The sequence below is a fragment of the Budorcas taxicolor genome, chromosome 14 (genome assembly GCF_023091745.1).
Source record: "Budorcas taxicolor isolate Tak-1 chromosome 14, Takin1.1, whole genome shotgun sequence".
In the NCBI taxonomy this organism is placed as follows: domain Eukaryota; kingdom Metazoa; phylum Chordata; class Mammalia; order Artiodactyla; family Bovidae; genus Budorcas; species Budorcas taxicolor.
The window spans coordinates 1,294,460-1,315,755 of record NC_068923.1 but is presented as its reverse complement, the minus strand read 5'-3'; the positions used below and the strand labels follow the sequence as shown (position 1 = coordinate 1,315,755).

The 21,296-nt window shown below is 43.1% G+C and overlaps 1 protein-coding gene across 2 annotated transcripts in view; it reads left to right on the top strand.

The window, feature by feature from the left end:
* KCNQ5 (potassium voltage-gated channel subfamily Q member 5) overlaps window positions 1-21,296 on the top strand; it is a 629,123-nt gene that overhangs the window by 517,780 nt on the left and 90,047 nt on the right. For both annotated transcript variants that reach the window (XM_052651428.1, XM_052651427.1), the window contains exons 7-8: window positions 3,655-3,750; window positions 18,305-18,399. In XM_052651428.1, coding sequence (XP_052507388.1) covers window positions 3,655-3,750; window positions 18,305-18,399 — 191 coding nt within the window. The remainder of the gene's footprint in view (window positions 1-3,654; window positions 3,751-18,304; window positions 18,400-21,296) is intronic.

Genomic DNA, 21,296 nt, shown 5'->3' with positions numbered 1-21,296 from the left:
AGCACTGCCTGCATCTCATCCAGCAGGTTGCCTGTCTCCATCCTGAAACCCTGGACCATCATGGCAGAGTCAGTTGTATTGCTGTTAGGTTAAGGGGCAGAGACTAATTAATCATTCTTGAGAAGCTTTCCCAATAAAGTGTTAAGATTTTTTATGCAAAGTAAATCAATTTGTGTTGGAAATCAAAGTCTCACTCACCCGTAGCATCCCCTCACAGGGCCAAGCAGAGTAGACTTTACCATGGAGAATTTCACTGCAGCCTCACAGTAGGTGCTGGGTTCTTATTGAATGAATGAAAGATGATTCATGTTTACCTTTAATTTTAAAAAAAAAGGTGGCCGGAAACACCAGTATGTCCAGTGCACTTGCCGGCAGCAGTGGTGTCAGATTGAAATTAGGGGAACACAGGGGCACTTTGCTAAGAAAGTCAGAATGGATGCTGGGCCTGCCTTCCACCCAGAAAAGAAAGGGCCAAGAGGGAGAAGAACCTTCCCTGTCTTTCCCTGGAAGTAGGATTCTCCTGTACACCACAGAGGCATTCTCCTGCACATCACACAGGCATGCCAGCCACCACCTCGGCTGGGGTCTGTTTCCCTGAGGCCCCATCCCAGGGCCTCAAGATAAGGAGAGTTCTCCTGTATTCTCAGCCGAGAAGCATGAGTGGCATAAGTCCCCACTGCCTTGGAGGGACTGTCTCCACCTACGGACCCTCACTTCCCTCTTGCTGAGAACATCTTTAACCTGTTTGCCAAGTACAAGGTACAAATCAGCTCTTTTAACCTGGAGGATAACAAGGGTAAATATTTTAAATATTTGCCAAGATGTCTTATGTCTATCTGATGTTTATGGAGAACTTCTAAAACTTAAAACCTCAAAGATTATCTCACCTTAGGAAATGAATTAAGACAAAACTCAGTTTCTGAGAATGTGTCTCTGTCGGTCTCGATATTTGAAGGGATGGCACGTTAGCTGTGTTTTACACAGCAGGCTTTATTTTTAACAGAACTGTGTTTCTGTATATGAACTGAGGGCTGAAGGAGATGGCGGAGGACTGGACAGGAGCCGTGAGCAGACAATGAGCAGAGATGGTGTCATGACTGCTGTGATGTACAGTTTGGCTCAAGAGGCCTGCAGCCCACGTTTGCCATCCACTAGTGTGTGTTTCTGAGCAATGCCAGCGTGATTTTCACCACATTTTAGCTTGCTTGGCAGGTGCTCAGTTTGTGTTATGCAGGGCCTGTCTTCATTTTCCAAAAGGGATTTAACTCTGAACCTCATATTTACATAATGAATGCTCAAAAATAGTAGCCATTGCTGTTAATTCAATTTCTACAAAAACTAAATTATGCTTCCTATGAGTGGATTATACACATCTATGCATGTAATATAAATACATAATATAAATATATGCTCTAAATTCTGCTGTTTCATAGTCTCTTATGTGTTTAAGCTTCATGAAAAATGACATTAAAAGGAAAATAAATAAATCTTTCCTAAATGGTCTTTAGAAACAGAAGGAAATTTTGGAGTTGTGACTAACTAAGAGTTGATTTGGATTTGGAAACAGAAGGCCATTTTTATAACCTCTAAATGGAGGGAGATGTTAAAATCCACGAATAAAATCCTACAAACCAGGTTTTCATAAAGCTTCGTTTGTTCAGTCACAACCTGCGTGAGATGAGAACCTCAGACAGGACCAGACAGTCGCTGAGAAAGAGCGATGGAAAACAGACCCTATGACGTTGTTTCTAATTTCACAGTGCAGTTGTGCGTCCTGATTGATGAGGGAGTCTGTCACCACTCATTAATGGCAATAGTATCATTGTATAACTGTATTTAAACATAACTGCGTTATTTATTATCTGGTTATCATCACAGAGGTACTCAGAATTGTGGAATTTCAAGGAGAATTCTCTAGTATTCTCACCTGGAAAATCCCATGGACAGAAGAGCCTGGCAGGCTATACAGCCCACAGGGTTGCCAGAATCGGACATGACTTAGCGACTAAACTGCCTCAAGATAAGGAGGAAGAGTAAAGGTTATCTAGAGTTCCAAAATATCCTCATCAAGTTGTCATCCACTGAGACCTAACACATCACAGGATGAGACATACCACCCCCTCAGACAGCTCTTACTATCTTTGAGTGACTTCAAACACATAAAGAAAAGAAAAACAGCCGTCCCTTACCTACGGCAAGGAACTGACTCACAGCTCGTAAGATACCTGGCTATAACCTAAGGGTTAGATTCCTTTAATAAAAAGCTAATAATTTATAGCTAGCAAGTAAAATCCCAGACTCGAAAGCAGAGGGACTCTGCTTCCCACACCAATAAAGTGGAGGCTGAGAGACAAAGCCCAGAGACTGAACTGAGGGAACTCTGAAGCCAGCCTCAACCTGAGGCTGACATGAAGCATCTTGATTCCACAAATTTAGATCAAAGCAAACTGAAAATAGGGGACAAATCAAGAGAGCAGGATTTTGGCAGACGGAGACGCTATGCAGAAAAAGGCAAACCAGCCGAAAAGCCAGTATAAACACAGAAGGATCAGGCTAGTTTCACCAGCCCCCAGACCTAAAGGGTGAGCCAAAACCAAGAAGGCAAGGCATGCTCCAAGTGTTAAGACTCTGAGGATTAAGACCCAGGAGAGGGGCTTCCCTGGTGGCTTGGTAGTAAAGAATCTGCCTGCCAATGCAGGAGACACAGATTCAGCCCATAATCCAGGAAGATCCCATGTGCCAAGGAGCAACTAAGCCCGTGCATCACAACTACTGAGCCTGGGCTCGAGCCCACGGGCCTGGAGCCCACGCTCCACAACAAGAGAAACCACTGCAATGAGAAGACCAAGAACAGCAACTAGATAGTAGCCCCCGCTTGCCGCAGCTAGAGAAAGCCCTCACAGTAATGAAGACCCAGCACAAACAAAAACTAACTAATGAGTGAATTAATCAACTTTCAAAAATAAAGAATTGGGAGGATAAGTATGTGCTTCACACTGACCCGTGCTCTCATCTTACTGGACAAATAGGCAAAATGGAAGCATCTCCAAGCCTGAGTGTCTATGTGGCTCATCTAAACAACTGTCCTTCCCCACTTGCTTTCCTTTGGTAGGCGTAGAATTATAGCATCATGAACAGATCTTAAAATTTAATAAGATCATTCCCCCACCCTTTCATGAACAGGAAGTATAAACTGTAGTAGTTGCCATTAGCATGCTAAAATAGCTCCCAAGTCCACATCCACGAGACAGTAACAGCTCCAGATTTTAAATCCCCCTCGTCTGTCACTGGATAAGCCTCTTTTCTCTAACTTAGGTGTGAAGAAATGCCACAGAGAGGGCCACGCAAAGGCATTTTTTATTTGGAATTGTGGGGCCTCCTCCTACACCCTAGGAGACTGGAGTGCAGCACCTGGTGATTTCCTGAAGGACAGACATCAAGACCTGTGTCTTGTCCAACCACTTGCCATTGGACAGTGCCATAATCATAGAGGGAATCATGTTTGTTTAATAAGTAATGAGATTATGGACAGGTTGCATACTGTTTGTCGTTTCTCAGACTTCTTAAAGGGTTGTTTTTTTTTTAATATTTGTATTATTTAATGATGCTTTGGGGGGAATTTTTTTTAAGCACTATTTCTGTATTTTGTGACAGGGCATTCTTGGCTCAGGTTTTGCATTAAAAGTACAAGAACAGCACCGCCAGAAACATTTTGAGAAAAGACGGAACCCAGCTGCCAACCTCATTCAGGTAAATGTCAATGTACCAGTAACACGGCCCTCCCTGCAGGGGTACTGGGTGGGGAACCATGCTCTCTGTGGCCTCACTTGCAAGAGCTACCCTTTGGTTTTGTTTTTAAACACGAAGCTAGAACTTATTGCACAGTCTTGGATTTGGTCATGGGCTCCCCACTCCCAAACACAGAAAGTAATATCTATTTTCAGTCAATGGTCCGTGCTTTGTTTGCATCCATTAACCATGCCAGCAAGGCCACAGGAGCTTCGCTGGTGGTTCAGTGGTAAAGAACCTGCCTGCTAATGCAGGAGACCCAGGTTCGATCCCTGGGTCAGGAAGATCCCATGGAGAAGGAAATAGCAACCCACTCCAGTATCCTTGCCTGGAGAATCCCATAGACAGAGGAGCCTGGCAGGCTACAGTCCATGGGGGTCACAGAGAGTCTGACACGACTTAGCCACTACACAGCAACAACAAGAAGAAAGCCACACAGATGTTAGCAAGGCCATGCTGCTCCTGGAATGGCCTAGTTTCATGAACTAGTTGGTGAAACACCGTTGATCATTCAGGATGGGGCAGAAAGCCTGCACTGTACTCACCTTCTGCAGCCAGGTGTGTGTGGCTGTCTGAAGAACACATTTATTCAGAATGCCAAGGTTTAGTACTTGGGGGATCACCTTTAATGCTGTGTAGAGCAATAACTAGAAATACTTATTTTAGAAACTGGTGTCATGGAGTCCATCAGTGTCTGAGCACATTGAAAAGTGAAAGTCGCTCAGTCATGTCCGACTCTTTGCAACCCTGTGGACTTAGTCCATGGAATTCTCCAGGCCAGAATACTGGGGTGGGCAGCCTTTCCCTTCTCCAGGGGATCTTCCCAACCCAGGGACCGAACCCAGGTCTCCCACATTGCAGGTGGATTCTTTACCAGCTGAGCCACAAGGGAAGCCCTTGAGCACCTTACTTGAAGCTAACTCATAATGTATAGGTTGTTCAGCATTTAATCTCCTTTTCAATAACTCGGGGTTTGCTTCATCAGTAAAGGAATGCTTCTCTTTTGTCCTCCATATCTCTGGGGAGCAGAACCACCCTGGAAAACAGGTTAAAAATCACTAAATATGTTTTCCTCTGGATCCATGCTGTGGAGTTCATATTTAATTACAGCAGAGATGATTATGTAATATCCTCCCTGCCAGGCAGCAGACAACCCAGAGCTACAGAACCAGAGGCTCTGGGGCGGTGGCTGTGGTTTCCGCAACAGGAACAAGCACGTTGTTCTCACTTACACTGTGGGTTCTGGGAGAGGGAGGGGGTCAGCGGCCACGACACCGCAGCCCTCCTGCAGCCTTTGCTTGTGGCTGTGATGCTGGCACCTCCTGCAGAGGTGGGCTGAGGGCAGGTGGGGCTCAGCAACATCAGGAAGGGAGTCCATCTGTTTCTGTGGCGACATGAGGGTGTCAGTGTTTAAACAAAGCTGTTTCGTGACTCCTAATGTGAACCACTGAGGGGCTCTAGTTTTTAAATTTCCTGTTTTTTTTCTTTCTTTCTTTCTTTCTTATTATTATTTTTACTTTACAATATTGTATTGGTTTTGCCACACATCAACATGAATCCACCATGGTTGTACACGTGTTTCCAATCCCAAACCCCCCTCCCATCTCCCCCCCGACACCATCCCTCCGGGTCATCCCAGTGCACCAGCCCCAAGCATCCTGCACCCTGCATCGAACCTAGACTGGCAGTTCGTTCCTTATATGATATTATACATGTTTCAATGCCATTCTCCCAAATCATCCCACCCTCTCCCTCTCCCACAGAGTCCAAAAGACTGTTCTATACATCTGCGTCTCTTTTGCTGTCTCACATACAGGGTTATTGTTACCATCTTTCTAAATTCCGTATATATGCGTTAGTATACTGTATTGGTGTTTTTCTTTCTGGCTTACTTCACTCTGTATAATCAGCTCCAGTTTCATCCACCTCCTTAGAACTGATTCAAACTTTCCAGGTTTTAAAGGGGCACCAAAGATACAGTAAACTCTGTTTTCCTGAAGGAAAGATCCCTTAATAGCAGGAGTTTAAGATCTGAGGCCAAATGATGAGGGGTGGTGAAGGAGAGTGTCCGCCCCCCAGAGCACACAGAAAACACCCAACAGCAAGCCCCCACCCTGTGGAGCTTAACTGACCATAAGGTGTCCCCACATGTCTAACGCATTTTTCTCCTTGCTGCTTTTCTCTTTCGACTCCTCTTTCATGTATTCATCTTTCAGTTCTTGAAGGATGCTTTCTAGCCTGTGAGTGCAGAGTTACTCCCTGGGTTGCTTGCATCCATTTGAGCACAAGCCCTGTCCACCTGGGGAACAGATAACATGCGTTACACACACCTGATCTCAGGAGCACAGCCATGCCGTTGGCATGGATAATGATCAAATTTATTGAAGATCCTTGTGAAATTGTTTTATTTGCTTTTTTATTTTGTATATTTTCTCAATCAACGTGTGCTCAAAGTACAGACACTTCTGTGTACAGATCCTTGATATCTGTGGATATGAAAGGGGACTCTGTCCAAAAACATCTTGGGCCATCCCCGGTCCTGTTGGAAAATGAGGCCCCTGCCGAGTTTCTGAGGCTCGGATCCCTTGTGATGACAGAGCTGACAGCTGTGCCCCAACACAGTTGCCAGTACCTGCAGGTGGCTGCTTACATTTCAGCTCCTGGATGGAACCAACCACATCTCAGGTGTTCACTAGCCAGATGCTGGCTATCGTACTGTATGAGACAGATACAGAGAATAATAGGAGGGAATTTCTGGCCTAACTCATCATCATTAACTGATAAATTGGGGTCTGGGGGGAATTTCCAATTGAACTTGAAAACAGATTACATTTCCTGCAAGAAATCTCTGGGCCAGAGGCATTTCTATGCCAAGAGCGATACAAAGCTAGGCCAGAACAGCCTTGGACGTCACCCGTAGGAAGCAACGGGGCTGATTGCAAAGTTTACTTAAATATCTAGGTTTTTATTTTATGGAACAGAGTAAGGTAACATATACTGTGATCAATAATTGAACTTGTACCAAGATGGGCAACAGTGGAGTAAAATCCTTTTTTTTTTTTTTTTTTAATAACTTAAAGCTCTATGTGTTAGTCTAAACAAAAAAGAATTTAAAATGAAAAGCTCTAAATGTTGAAGAATACCTTTAAACCTAATCATAGTTTCATAAATCAAAGTGGATTCTACCAATTTAAAAAGCAATTGTTGCCCTGTCCAAATGTAATTAATTTATTCAGTCCAAATGTAATTAATTAATTTATTCAGTTCAGTTCAGTCACTCAGTCATGTTAAACTCTTTGAGACCCCATGGACTGCAGCACACCAGGCCTCCCTGTACATCAACCAACCCCTGGAGCTTACTCAAACTCATGTCCATTGAGTCAGTGATGCCATTCAACCATCTTATCCTCTGTCGTCCCCTTCTCCTCCTGCCTTCAATCTTTCCCAGCATCAGGGTCTTTTCAAATGAGTCAATTCTTTGCATCAGGTGGCCAAAGTATTGGAGCTTTAGCTTCAGCATTAGTCCTTCCAATGAATATTCAGGACTGATTTCCTTTAAGATGGACTGGTTGGATCTCCTTGCAGTCCAAGGGACTCTCAAGAGTCTTCTCCAACACCACAGTTCAAAAGCATCAGTTCTTCAGCACCCAGCTTTCTTTATAGTCCAACTCTTGCATCCATACATGACTACTGGAAAAACCATAGCTTTGACTAGACGGACCTTTGTTGGTGAAGTAATGTCTCTACTTTTTAATATGCTATCTTGGTTGGTCATAGCTTTTCTTCCAAAGAGCAAGCGTCTTTTAATTTCATGGCTGAAGTCACCATCTGTGGTGATTTTGGAGGCCAAGAAAATGAAGTCTGTCACTGTTTCCATTGTGTCCCCATCTATTTGCTGTGAAGTGATGGGACTGGATGCTATGATCTTAGATTTCGGAATGTTGAGTTTTAAGCCAGCTTTTTCACTCTCCTCTTTCACCTTCATCAAGAGGCTCTTCAGTTCCTCTTTGCTTTCTTCCATAAGGGTGGTGTCATCTGTTACTGATATTTCAGATTATTGATATTTCTCCCGGCAATCTTGATTCCAGTTTGTGCTTCATCCAGCCTGAAATTTTGCATGATGTACTCTGCATGTAAATTTAAAAAAGCAGGGTGACAACATGCAGCCTTGACATACTCCTTTCCCAGTTTGGAACCAGTCTGTTGTTCCATGTCCAGTTCTAACTGTTGCTTCTTGACCTGCATACAGATTTCTCAGGAGGCAGGTAATGTGGACTTGTATTCTCGTCTATTTAAGAATTTTTCACAGTTTGTTGTGATCCACACAGTCAAAGGCTTTGGCGTAGTCAATAAAGCAGAAGTTTTTCTTTTTTGATGATCCAAGGGATGTTGGCAATTTGATCTCTCGTTCCTCTGCCTTTTCCAAATTCAGCTTGAATTAATTTATTAGATTCAAAAATAATAATAAAATTATTGAATATGTTCATTGTTTTTCCTTGCTGTAACCCCTAATCAGGGCTTTATGCCTTGATTATAGATTATTGGAATTTATTTGAAGCATGCTTTAGATTAAAAAGCAAGCTTCACTTGCTGATCCATCCATTTTCTTACCCAATTAACCTACCTTGGTTTGCTGATCACACAAAGCATCAAGGCCAAGACCAGTCTCATCTGTTTGGGGCCAGAGTTGCTGTCTGTGTAAAGGGCACTGGAGAGGCCCAGAATGCTCTGTCATTCAGACAGCAAGGCAACTAAATTAACAGCAATTCAGGGTTTTATATAAAAGTTTAAAACTTCAGCAGCTTGCAACAAATTTAGTTGCATCAGTGTCTTTGCATGATTCATTTAAGTTAACGTTTCCTTTCAAGTAGACCTGTCTGGGAAAAGAAAGCAACTATCAGTGATGTTTAGAATACCTACCCAATGTTACCACTCATATTAATAATGTCTGAGACTTGTGATGTGCCTCTTGCTGTGTGGTGTGTTTCTACTCCATTCTGTCACTTGATCCCCAGGACAAGCCTAGAAAGAGGTAGGACTCAAGTCCTTGGTGTTGGAATCTGAATCCAGTGCTCTGGAATCTGAATTCCAGTGTACTGGATGTATCCAGTGCCTCATAGATATGTCTCTGAAGGCTGGGGATTAGTATTTCAAGGTCCTTCAGAAGTTCCATGTGAGGAGTTTCCTTCTAGAGAGATTGCACCAGTTCAGGGTGGAGCCAAGGTACTTTGTAGGAAACAGAGACAGGTGGATGAAATAAGTATGTGAAATGAATGCTGACAGGGGGCTTATTTTCCTGAGGGAAGAGATAGAAGATGCTGTTCTGGGGTTTCTCTGGGGGTCTAGTGGTTGAGAGTGCCCCTTGCAGTGCAGGGGACACCAGCCCTATTCCTAGCCTGGGAAGACTCTGCATGCTGTGGAGCAGCTGTGCCCATGTGCCTAACAGCTGAAGCTCACGTGCCCAAGAGGCTGTGCTCAGCAACAGAAGCTACTGCAATGAGCAGCTGTGCACTTCCACCACTCTACCAGTGAGTAGTTCCCCATCACCACAGCTAGAAAAAGCCTGTGCAGAAACAAAGACCCAGCACAGTTAAGAAATACATAAAACACTTTCAGAAAAGAATTGCAATTATATATATATATATATATATATATATATATATATGAAGATGCTGTTCTGGAGAAAAGAGTTGGCCCCAAAGAAAAGCAAACTGTATGTTGAAACTTTGGCTCCCTCCCATGAAAGAATTGAGGCTTTATCCCGTTACCCTAAAGTGATGCCCCTAAAGTAAACTCAGACCACTGACACAGAGCTTGCACATCTTTTGTAATGCTGCAGTCATAAAGAAGGACAGATGCTGAAAAAAAATCATCCTAGATATGAAAAACATGACTTCAGAAAAAGAAGAAAACAGAAAAGGAGATAAAACTGAAAACCTAGAAAAGTAGAATAAAAAGAGATTAAAAAAGAAACAAAAAAGTCGGAAATTTGGATAACCACTCCAGGAGATCAAATATTCAGCCAACATAAATACTTTACAAAGAGTACAGGGAAACTGAAGGTAGCATTTTGTCAAGCAAATTTTATATTCTGGATCTCCAGAACTGAAGGACAGGAGTGGCCACAATAAAAGACGCCCCCACCCCTGCAAGGGCTCAGCACTGATAACAAAATGCTTCACAGGATACCCTTGTGAAATATGAGAACTCTTGCGAGAAAGTGAATCCTAAATGCTTTCTGAGCGGAACGTACCCAAAGGGTTCTGAATCTATATTGCATGGATTTCTCATTAGTAACCTTAAAATTAGAAGACAGTGGAACAATAGTTTCAAAATTGTGGAGGAAAATTATTTCCAATGTAGAATTTTTTATCCAGCCATAATATTCATGGAGTGTGACAGTCATATAAAGACGTTTTCAGATATGCAAAATCTCAACATTTTACCTACCATTTACCCTTATGCAAGAAGCCAATATATATATTTTACATTTTCCTTATCCATTCATCTGTTGATGGCCACTTTGGTTGTTTCCATGTCTTTAATTGGCTATACCTAGGACCACAGCCTTGTCTAACTCAATGAAACCAAGCCATGCCTGCAGGGCAACCCAAGACAGTCAGGTCATGGTGGAGAGGTCTGACAGAATGTGGTCCACTGGAGAAGGGAATGGCAAGCCACTTCAGTATTATTGCCTTGAGAACCCCATGAACAGTATGAAAAGGCAAAATGATAGGATACCAAAAGAGAAACTCCCCAGGTCATCAGGTGCCCAATATGCTACTGGAGATCAGTAGAGAAATAACTCCAGAAAGAATGAAGGGATGGAGATGACATGGCTGTATGGCATCACGGACTCGATGGACGTGAGTCTGAGTGAACTCCGGGAGATGGTGATGGACAGGGAGGCCTGGTGTGCTGCGATTCATGGGGTCGCAAAGAGTCGGACACGACTGAGCGACTGAACTGAACTGAACTAAACTGAATTGGCTATACAGCTGTAAGTAGAATTACTGAATCATATGGCGGTTCTGTTTTTAATTTTCTGAGGAACCTCCATACCGGTTTTCTTTGCAGTGTATATACATACATATATATGTATATATGTTGCAACAACACGGATGGACCTAGTTATTATACCAAGCGAGAGAGCCAGGCAAAAAGACAAATACACATGGTCTCGCTTATATGTAGAATCCAGAGTTTTTTTTTTTTTAATGTCCGTCTAGAAACAGAAGCAAGAAGTGATTGCCAGTAGCTGGAAGGTGGGGAAATAGGATAAAAGGGTACAAGCTCTCAGCTATAAGAATGAATAAGTTCTAAGGATCTATGTGAAACATGGGGACTGTCATTGATAACCATGTTGTATAACTGAAATTTGCTACAACTGTAGAACTTAAATGTTCCACACCAAAAAGAGACAAATATGTGAGGTGATGGATTGCCTAGATGAAGGAGATTCTTTCAAAATGTATACATACGTTAAACCATCATGATGTAAACTTTGAAGATTTCACAATTTTATAAGTCAACTATGCCTCAATAAAGCGGAAGTCCAAAAAAGAAGGAGAAGGAAAATCTGCTTGAATTGATCCTCCAAAACAAGGAGATGAACCAAGAGAGGAAGGAAACATGGGATCCAGGGAACAAGAGATCCCACACAGGAAGGAGAGCCGCGGAGCCAGGGAGCTCAGGGCGGGCCTGGGGACAAGCCATCAGGGAGACACAGTGGACTCACAGCTTTCTCAACATAGCTGATGAGTAGAATTTTAGGCTGCTGTTTTGCCTCATAGATACATAAAGGCAAATCAATACATTAAAGTAGGGTAATACTAACTCTACAAAGTCTACCTAGACAGCATATTAAAAAGCAGAGACATTGCTTTGTCAACAAAGGTCCATCTAGTCAAGGCTATGGTATTTCCATTGGTCATGTATGGATATGAGAGTTGGACCATAAAGAAAGCTGAGCACCGAAGAATTGATGCTTTTGAACTGTGATGTTGGAGAAGACTCTTGAGAGTCCCTTGGACAGCAAGGAGATCCAACCAGTCCATCCTAAAGGAAATCAGTCCTGAATATTCATTGGAAGGACTGATGCTGAAGCTGAAACTCCAATACTTTGGCCACCTGATGCAAAGAACTGACTGATTTGAAAAGACCCTGATGCTGGGAAAGATTGAAGGCAGGAGGAGAAGGGGAGACACAGGATGAGATGGTTGGATGGCATCACCAACTCAGTAGACACGAGTTTGAGTAAACTCCAGGAGTTGGTTGATGGACAGGGAGGCCTGGTGTGCCGCAGTCCATGGGGTCGCAAGGGTCGGACATGACTGAGCGACTAAACTGAACTGAACTGAACTCTACAAAAAGCCAAAATTAATTATACAGGAAAGAAAATAGTAGTCAATGGTACATCACATTTCTGAGCTAGGAACCACAGTTATGTGGTCAAGTAATGCAAGCATAACTGAACGTTAACTAGAATTAACTAAAAATTGTCGGTAGGATGAGAGCAGGGACACATGTGTACATGGCTATGTCATTATCTTCTATGGTAAGAAAATTTTTAAAAACCTCAAAGAGATATGAGAGCAATCCCTAAAATAAGGATTCTTAAAATTGAAAGCAAAAGCTATAAAAATTGAAGGGATTGCCATTAAAGAACAAAAATGAGTGAGAAGTAAATTGGGAAGAAAAAGAGATGACTGGTTTTTACCCTAAATATTTTTGTTCTCCAGCTTCTTAAATTCTGTACCTTGAAAAATTGTTCCCTGTTAGTTATACCTTTGGATGATCAGCCACAATTAAAATTTCCAGAAATAATTAAATGTGCCATAGCTATAATACTCCAGACAGTACAAACTACTAAATCCTCCCTGAAGCATAATTACACTGACATAGTGCTCATCATTAGAGACCAAAGTTTGAACTTGTTTGGCTGCCTCAAGCCTCATGGTAAACGGTAAATCTGGTTTTCATTTGGCTTCTTGCTGACTCATCCGTGAGAGTGCGTGTGCCATATAAATTGAGTCCCTCAGGACAATTTCTTGCCAACCGCCGTGTCATTTTAGCCTTGAAGAGAGGAGCACTGGCTCCTGGATCACATGGCTGTGGCCTTGAGTTCAGCTCCAAGAAGTGATTAGCTAAGGAAGAGCTGAGGAGAGGACAGAGGTATTGGAGGGTGAGCATAATAGACCCGCTCTGCTGCCACTTCGACTGCTGACTAGCATCAGCCCTCAGGCAGGGCCCACTGGCTTCCCTGTCCTCCCATTTACAATATATTTTCAGGAGAAGCATAATGGAGGGAATAGAGGTTAGCTGTTGAGATAAATTTGATAGAAAAAGAGTAAGAAGCCAGATCTCATTGTTAAGAAAATGTTCAATTTTCTAAAAGTGGCCTCTTTTGCCCCTAGTTCTTTATAACATTGGCAGGTAATGTCTTGGTCCCTTTTTTGTGTGTGTGTGTGTCGTACTGTTGTTTCAGATTTTTTTCACTTTTATCTAATAATGCTCAGACCTGCTGTATACTTCTTACTTCTACATGAGTCCTTCTTCCAAAGTATCTGAGTTCACATACATCTGACTCCTTCCATGAAAGTTGTCTTATTAAAGCCACGTGAGTGGGGATGGCCTTCACTAGCCTTCCCTGTAGAAGCTGGTGTTCACTCACTCAGTCGTATCCAGCTCTTTGTGACCCCATGGACTGCAGCACGCCAGGCTTCCCTTCACTAGCTCCCAGAATATGTTCAAATTCATGCCTATCAAGGCGGTGATGCCATCCAACCATCTCATCCTCTGTCACCCGCTTCTCCTTCTGCCTCAAATCTTTCCCAGCATCAGGGTCTTTTCCAGTCAGTTGGCTCTTTGCATCAGGTGGCCAAAGTATTGGAGCTTCAGCTTCAGCATCAGTCCTTCCAATGAATATTCAGGGTTGATTTCCTTAAGGATTGACGAGTTTGATCTCCTTGCAGTCCAAGCGACTCTCAAGAGTCTTCTCTAGCATCACAGTTCGAAAGCATCAATTCTTCGGCTGCAATAATAAAACCATGTGTCATTACTCATTACTCTATATCACTTGTAGATTGTGTTTGTACAGTATTTGCCAAAATTAATGTTTCAAGATGATACAGTAATTGCTTTGTTCTCTATAAGATGCCATGATGCAAAGCATAAGTCTTGAGAGATTTGTAGGTTATATCAACATGAACTGTGTGAGGAAGCCTCTGGGCAAGGAAGTAGCATCAATTATTTAAACCTTTCTCGATAACATAAAACCCCTCAGGTCCTACTATATATTTCCCCACTTTTTTATATCACTCTGGAGCATATTATTGAAGTATAAGGTGCTTGAGGAAGGCAGCACAGCTCCTAGAAAACTGTGCTGCCTGACTCCAGCAACCAGCAGAAGGGCAGACCAGGCCAGCACTCCAGGGTCCCAGGGTTCCCCCCTCTCCCAGGGAAGCTCCGCACTGCCTGCTAACAGCAAGGATAGGCTGCCCTGCTTTTGTGCTTTGGGGAAGTAGAAGCACACAGTATGTACCCTTCTGTGTCTTGTTTCTTACTCAACAGTATTCATGTAAAGTTCATCCGCATTGTTGGGCATAGTTATAGTGGACGGTTCCTGTGTGATGCTCCACCGTGTTAACATACCACAGCCCCCCTGTTCATTGTCCTGACGGCTGCTTAAACATTCCTGACTTTGGTTTATTAGGAAGGCTTCCCAGGTGACTCTAGTGGTAAAAAACTCACCTGACAATGCAAGAGACCACATAAGAGACGCGGGTTCTATCCCTGGGTCCAGAAGATCCCCTGGAGAAGGGCATGGCAACCCACTCCAGTATTCTTGCCTGGAGAATCCTGAAAGGTTGTTGTTGAATTATGACGCCGGGATTCTTGGCCCCCGGAGGAGAAGAATTCAATCTGGGGCCAGAGACGAGGCTTGATCGCTCAGACCTTTTGTGTAACAAAGTTTTATTAGGGTATAAAGGAGATAGAGAAAGCTTCTGACATAGGCATCAGAAGGGGGCAGAAAGAGTACCCCCCTGCTAGTCTTTAGCTGGATGTTATATAGTTATCAGTAGTCTGTTAATAAAAGAAAGGAATGTCTCAAAACTTAGAATGGCACCAGGCCCCTCACCCATAGGATGTATTTTGGGATAATCTTGGCTCCAAATGGTTCATCTTGGGCCATAAAAGGATTAACTTGAATCTTGAAGAAGGGCAGAGCACCATACAAATAGCGTCATTTACATAGATTAGAGGAACAATATCAGAGTATAACATACTGGTTTATCAAGTAGGTTCTGAGCCAAAAGGCGAACCGACTTGAAGACAGAGTGTGGGGTAAATGCATAGTACATTAGCATAGCCTAAAATAAACATTTCCATAAGAAAAAGGCAATGGTTAACTTCAGGTGAAATCAGGTGTCATGGCAACACAGAATTTTAAGAGAAACCTCCTTTTAAATTCGTATAGAGAAGGAAAAAATATCACTACTTTGTTTCCTCCTGCCGCTTAAGAGAGATAAAAATGTCTGACACTTGCAGGCTATTTCCTCCATTTGGAGACCCCTGGCCTTCCTGCCTGTTACCCTCTCAATCCTGTGGACAGAGGAGCCTGGTGGGCTACAGTCCATAGAGTCACAAAGAGCTGGACACGACTGAAGCAACTTAGCCTGCACGTACACTGTTTAGGAAACAAACAAACCTATGATTACCAAAGGGGCAAGGTGCAGGGCAGGACTAAATTAAGAGTTTAGGACTGACATATGCATGATACTATATATAAAAGAGATGAAGAGAGACCTACGGCATAGCACAAGAAACTGCTCACAATCCTCTGTAATAGCCTGTATGGGAAAAGAGTCTGAAAGTAACAGAATTACTTTCCGATACCTAACACAACAGTGTGCATCGACTTTACTTCAGTTTTTAAAGGGCTAGAGCTGGTTAGACTCACAGGTAGAGAGAACAGCATATTAATAGTGGCTACCAGTGGAGAGGGGAGGGGCAAGATAAGGGTAGGGGATTAAGAGGTATGAACTCTTATGTATAAAATATATAGGCTACAAGGCTGTGTTGTGCAACATGGGAATATAGCCAATAGTTTATATTTTTATTATTTTATTTCTTTGTTTACTCGTTTACTTTGGGCTTCGCTGGGTCCTTATTGCTTGGCGCCAACTTTCTGTAGTTCCAGCGAGCAGGGGATACTCCCGTTTGTAGTGCATGGGCTTCTCATTGCCGGTGGCTTCTCTTGTTGCAAAACACAGGCTCTAGCCACTCGGGCTTCAGTAGCTGCAGCACACAGTCTCGGTAGTTACACGGATTCTAAAGTACTGGCTCAGAAGTGGTGACACATGGCTTAGTTGCTCCATGGAATCTTCCCGGATCAGGGATCTAACCTGTGTCCTCTGCATCGGCAGGCATATTCCTATCCACTGTGCCACCAGGGAACTCCAAGCCAATATTTTATAACTATAAATGAAACATAAACCTTTAAAAATTGTGAATCACTCACTATATTGTATACCCGTATATTGTGCACCAACTTCAGTTCAGTTCAGTTCGGTCCAGTCGCTCAGTCATGTCCAACTCTCTGAGACTCCATGAACTGCAGCACACCAGGCCTCCCCGTCCGTCACCAACTCCTGGAGTTCACACAAACTCATGTCCGTTGAGACGGTGACGCCATCCAACAATCTCATCCTCTGTTGTCCCCTTCTCCTCCTGCCCTAAATCTTTCCCAGTATCAGGGTCTTTTCCAGGCCGAAGTATTGGAGTTTAAGCTTCAGCATCAGTCCTTCCAATGAACACTCAGGACTGATCTCCTTCAGAATGGACTGGTTGGATCTCCTTGCAGTCCACGGGACTCTCAAGAGTCTTCTCCAACACCACAGTTCAAAAGCATCAATTCTTCTGCACTCAGCTTTCTTTATAGTCCAATTCTCACATCCATACACGACTACTGGAAAAACCATAGCCTTTATTAGACAGACCTTTGTTCACAAAGCAATATCTCTGTTTTTAATATGCTGTCTAGGTTGGTCATAACTTTCCTTCCAAGTAGCAAGCATCTTTTAATTTCATGGCTGCAATCACCATCTGCAGCGATTTTGGAGCCCCCAAAAATAAAGTCAGCCACTGTTTCCACTATTTCCCCATCTATTTGCCATTTAGTTTGATAAATAAATAGGAAAATTAATATTAAGTTTAAAAAGAAATAGTGCTGTTTACAACATTATAGTGTTCCTCTTTGGATGAACTTATAAGCATATCTGTTAAATATAGATATAAAAGTGAGTAGCTGTACTATAGGGTATTTATACTTCAGCTTGAATAAATATGGCCAAAGTTTTCCAAATTAGTTATATCAATTTTAAGTCTTTTTTTCTGCACACATTCATTCAATGATCATCTCATGGAAAGGAATATTATTAGATTACTGTTTTCTTCATTGTAGGTTTCAAAATCATGAATGAGGGTCAGACAGCAGGATTATGACCTGTTTATATGAATTTGCCATGCAAAATAGACTGTTTTGATTTATGACTTTAAAATTTTCCTCAGGAGAGTAGATTAAACACTTGGTCCCTAGAGATGTTTGCAGACTTATTGCAAAGGAAGAAATTCACCAAAATCTCTGTAGTCGAGTAAGTTTAGGCAATCTCACTGATAGTTCAGAGGGAAGCTTCCAACACCAGTCACCAAGCAGGCAGCAAGGACCAGGGAGGGATGCTAAGACCAAGAACCAGGCAACCTGAGATGAGGTCTCACCTCTGCCAACCTTGTGTTAACTTCTTGATTTTTCTGAGCCTTTATCTTCTTATTTACAAAATAGGGGTCTTAACCCAGACTCCAATTTGTGAGAGTTACATGAAAATACTTTGTATCATATGTATGGGGTATAATTATGTGAAGTAGACCAAGCTTGTGTTTTACGTCAAAGAGCTGTGAATGTGCTCTTAGATGCCAACGTTAAATCCTTGTGTGCTTTGTGGTCATATTCCTGAAAATACATTGCCCCACCTTGCTTAACAGTGGCTTCATTGTTAGCATTAGAAGTACTGTGTGGTTCAACCTCAAGGGATTTCAGTATATCACTAACATGCCCTGATGGTCAACAGTTAACCAGCTAGCTTACTAATTAATTTACTAATTGGACTACGGATTTCCTTTCTCTCACAAGTGGTGATGAAGTGTGTGCTCCCAGGAGGCATGGTCACCTCCCATGTCCCCCCCTAACCAGTCCCAAAACTCCTGTGTTAAGCTTTGCAGTGCTTTTACTTTTGATATGAGTTACTTTGAAAAGCAGTTCTTCAGATGTGATGGAGTATGTATGACAGTTAGGCAAAAATGCCAGAGTCTTCTTCAACTCAGGTGTTTATCGGGCTGAACATGACAAGGAAAAGATGCTTCATCTGTATGAATTTGCTTATCTCCTCCTCATCGCATTCTCTCCCCTTCTCTCTTTTGTTTTTCTTTCTTATGTCCCCATGTGTGCCGTGTGCAGTGCGTTTGGCGTAGTTACGCAGCCGATGAGAAATCTGTCTCCGTTGCAACCTGGAAGCCGCACCTGAAGGCCTTGCACACCTGCAGCCCCACCAAGTAGGTGTCAGTGTGACAATCGGTGCTGTAGCTGAGTCTCCTTAAGTTTGTGAAACAAACCACACACACACAACCACATACATACCCATAAATACACACATATACAACGTGTCGATTTGAGGAGTGTCTTATTCTCTGTTGTTTTTTGAGATTCAAACCTATTTGGTAACAACAGCTCAGGTATAAAACTGAATGGACTCAGCAGTATTGCTCACCATCCACAGATTGGGCTTAAAGGTGAAAAGAATCTAAACTTCATAAAGATTTATTTTTACTGTTTCATGCTTATTTTCTAACATCTCATTTCATAAAGCCCACCAGAATTCCTAAGGTAAGTGCTGTGGTTCTGGAAAAACCAGTGACTGTTAAAACGCCCCCCATCACCTGACCCAACAAAAGGCTGTTTGGGAAGCATTGTGTCTGCACATTTAAGGCCCTCAAGGTCATTCCTCCTTGAGGGACACCGTACAGGACAGGTGTTGAGCTTCACTTGCAAATCAAACAGACATCAGTATCGAAACAAGAGAAGTGGGTACAGTGAGGTGAGGGGAGCACTCCAGTACAGTTTGGGATTAGTGTTCAAAATTTAAAGAGACCTTACCTCCATTCATATGTTATCTGCCAAACAGGTCACCTGGCTATGCTTCAGCTCAGGGTGGGGAAGTTGCAACCCCCTGTGCTTGGAAGGGAGGCAGCTGGGAAGATGCTACACAGACTGAGGGCTGCCACAGCATCTTTAATTCCCAAACAATCCCTAGTCCCAGAAGCCTGGACTCTGGTTCAGCTGACACACTAAACCATAATCACCATCTGATTAAAGAAATCCTCAGTGAAACTAGCAAAGCTGGTAAGCCAGAGACGGGCTCCCTGTGAGTCACCCGCTGGACTAGTGGTCAGTCCCCGGATTGTTCAGAGTGCATTTGAGCACCTGCTGTTTCCTTTCAGAGCCCATTAAAGCCTTAGTCCCAGGGGCCTCGTGGAATTAGAGGCAGCTGATGACTGTGACGGTCCGAGAAAACTCTGCTTATGGAGTGCAGGAGAATCAGCTGGGGAAGCCCTCACAGCTAGTTCCCTGGAGCCACTGTCTCCCAGGAGATCTGTGGGACCGTTGTTAACTCATGGGATCTGTGACAATGCTTCCCTGCACTGCCCTGAGCCTGGGGTTCACATCCATAGGTGATGATGAGAGCTGGCCAAGGTCACCTCTGACCCTACGGGGGAGGTCAGGGTCACACCTGTGCCAACACCTGCGACAGAGATGTGCTGACCCAGGATGCTGGAGGGGGCGCAGTCTCAGTGGGGATAGAATCCACTTTTCATTCAAATCTCAGAATTCAGTGAAATTCCCCTTATTCAGTATTAGATTGTTTCAAAGTTTTAGTATTTTAAAACAAAAAAGGAATATAACTGGTGTGCCATCTGTTCCTTGGGTATATATGAATCAAAAATGGGAATTGTATAGAAAGTGTATGTCTCATCTCCAGGAAGGTTGCTGGGGAATGTGTAAGAGGTAGGCAAGTGGGATAAAAAAAAAAAAAAGGAAAACAAAACAAAAGAAGGCTTTCGAGTGACAGGAAAGCGTGGGCTATTATTTTATTATGTGTGATTATTTGGCTTCCCACTTCCTACCATTTTTGGTTTCAAAGCCATCCTGAAACTTGGAAAAGCTATTCAGTAATGAGTCAAATTCTTGCAGTGCATAAATTCTTGTTTTCCTCCCATGGCTTCTTTTTTTTCTGATAGTTCCCCTATTTTTAGTGGGAGTGGAGAAATTTGTGCACATACCCTGCCTTCATCCTGCCCACTGTGGCCACCAGCACCCTCCCCTCCCTCTCTTCTCCCTGACCCCTGGGAGCCTCTGGGTCTCAGCCTTATTTATGAGTGACAGGTGTGTGCCCAGGAGGACAACAGCCGCTGCAAAGCTCCTCTCCCTTCAGTTCATCGTTTATTGTCCCAAACTGCATGGTCCTTAATCCTTGCTGTTATTGTCGTTTTTTGTTAAACCATTGAAAACATGATGATTATGGACTCTTTCTCAAGAAAAATATTCAACGCCCCAAAATCAAAATTTTGCCTACAATTTTAATGTATTTACAAACTCACCGAAGACAAGTTCAGAACCTTTGCTTTAGAAACAATCCTGCTTTAATCAAATGTGTAGGTTTGTGAGGAGGCTAATTTACAATGACTTAGAGGGATAATTTTACATTTGTAACTAACTGGCTTACCGACTGGAGAGTGATGTAGTAAGAAACAGATCAAAACTTCTTCACATCATGAATTTCCTAGAGTGTTTCAGGTTAAGAATCTCTGAAGGGTAAGTTCATTCACTCATTCATGGGTTCATGCAGACTTGAGCACAGTCAGGGAGGAAGGGATTTCCCTCTGCCTTTCTAGGTCCTTCCAGATGGTCTAAGAAGTAAGTTGACGTGAGACAGATTAACAGGAGAAAATCAAGAGTTTAGCAATGTGTTCACATGAGAGGGACCCAGGAGGACTGAGTGACTCGACAAAAGTGCCAAAGCCCTCTCCTTAAACACCACCTTCAGCTGAAGACAAAGGAGGCTGTCGGGTCTGGTTTGGGAGGAAGGCAGTGCACCTGGAGACGGGGAAGCAGCTGCCTGGTAAAGGAGTTACCTCTGCTGGTTGGACTAGCAGAGAAGGCAGGACATGGAGAGGACTCTGGTAGAGACAGTCACCTCCAGGCCCTGCCGAACGTCCCACCGCACCCGGCCCATCACCCTCACAGACCTCTCTGGTGACAGCCCTATTCTGGGGCAACAGGCCCTTTATCTAAATTCTTTTAGGTCGTTAAGGGAAAGATAACAATAAAAACTTCCTAAGACTTCCATTTCTTAAAAAAAATAATCATCCTGAGGCTCAAGAGGGAGGGGATA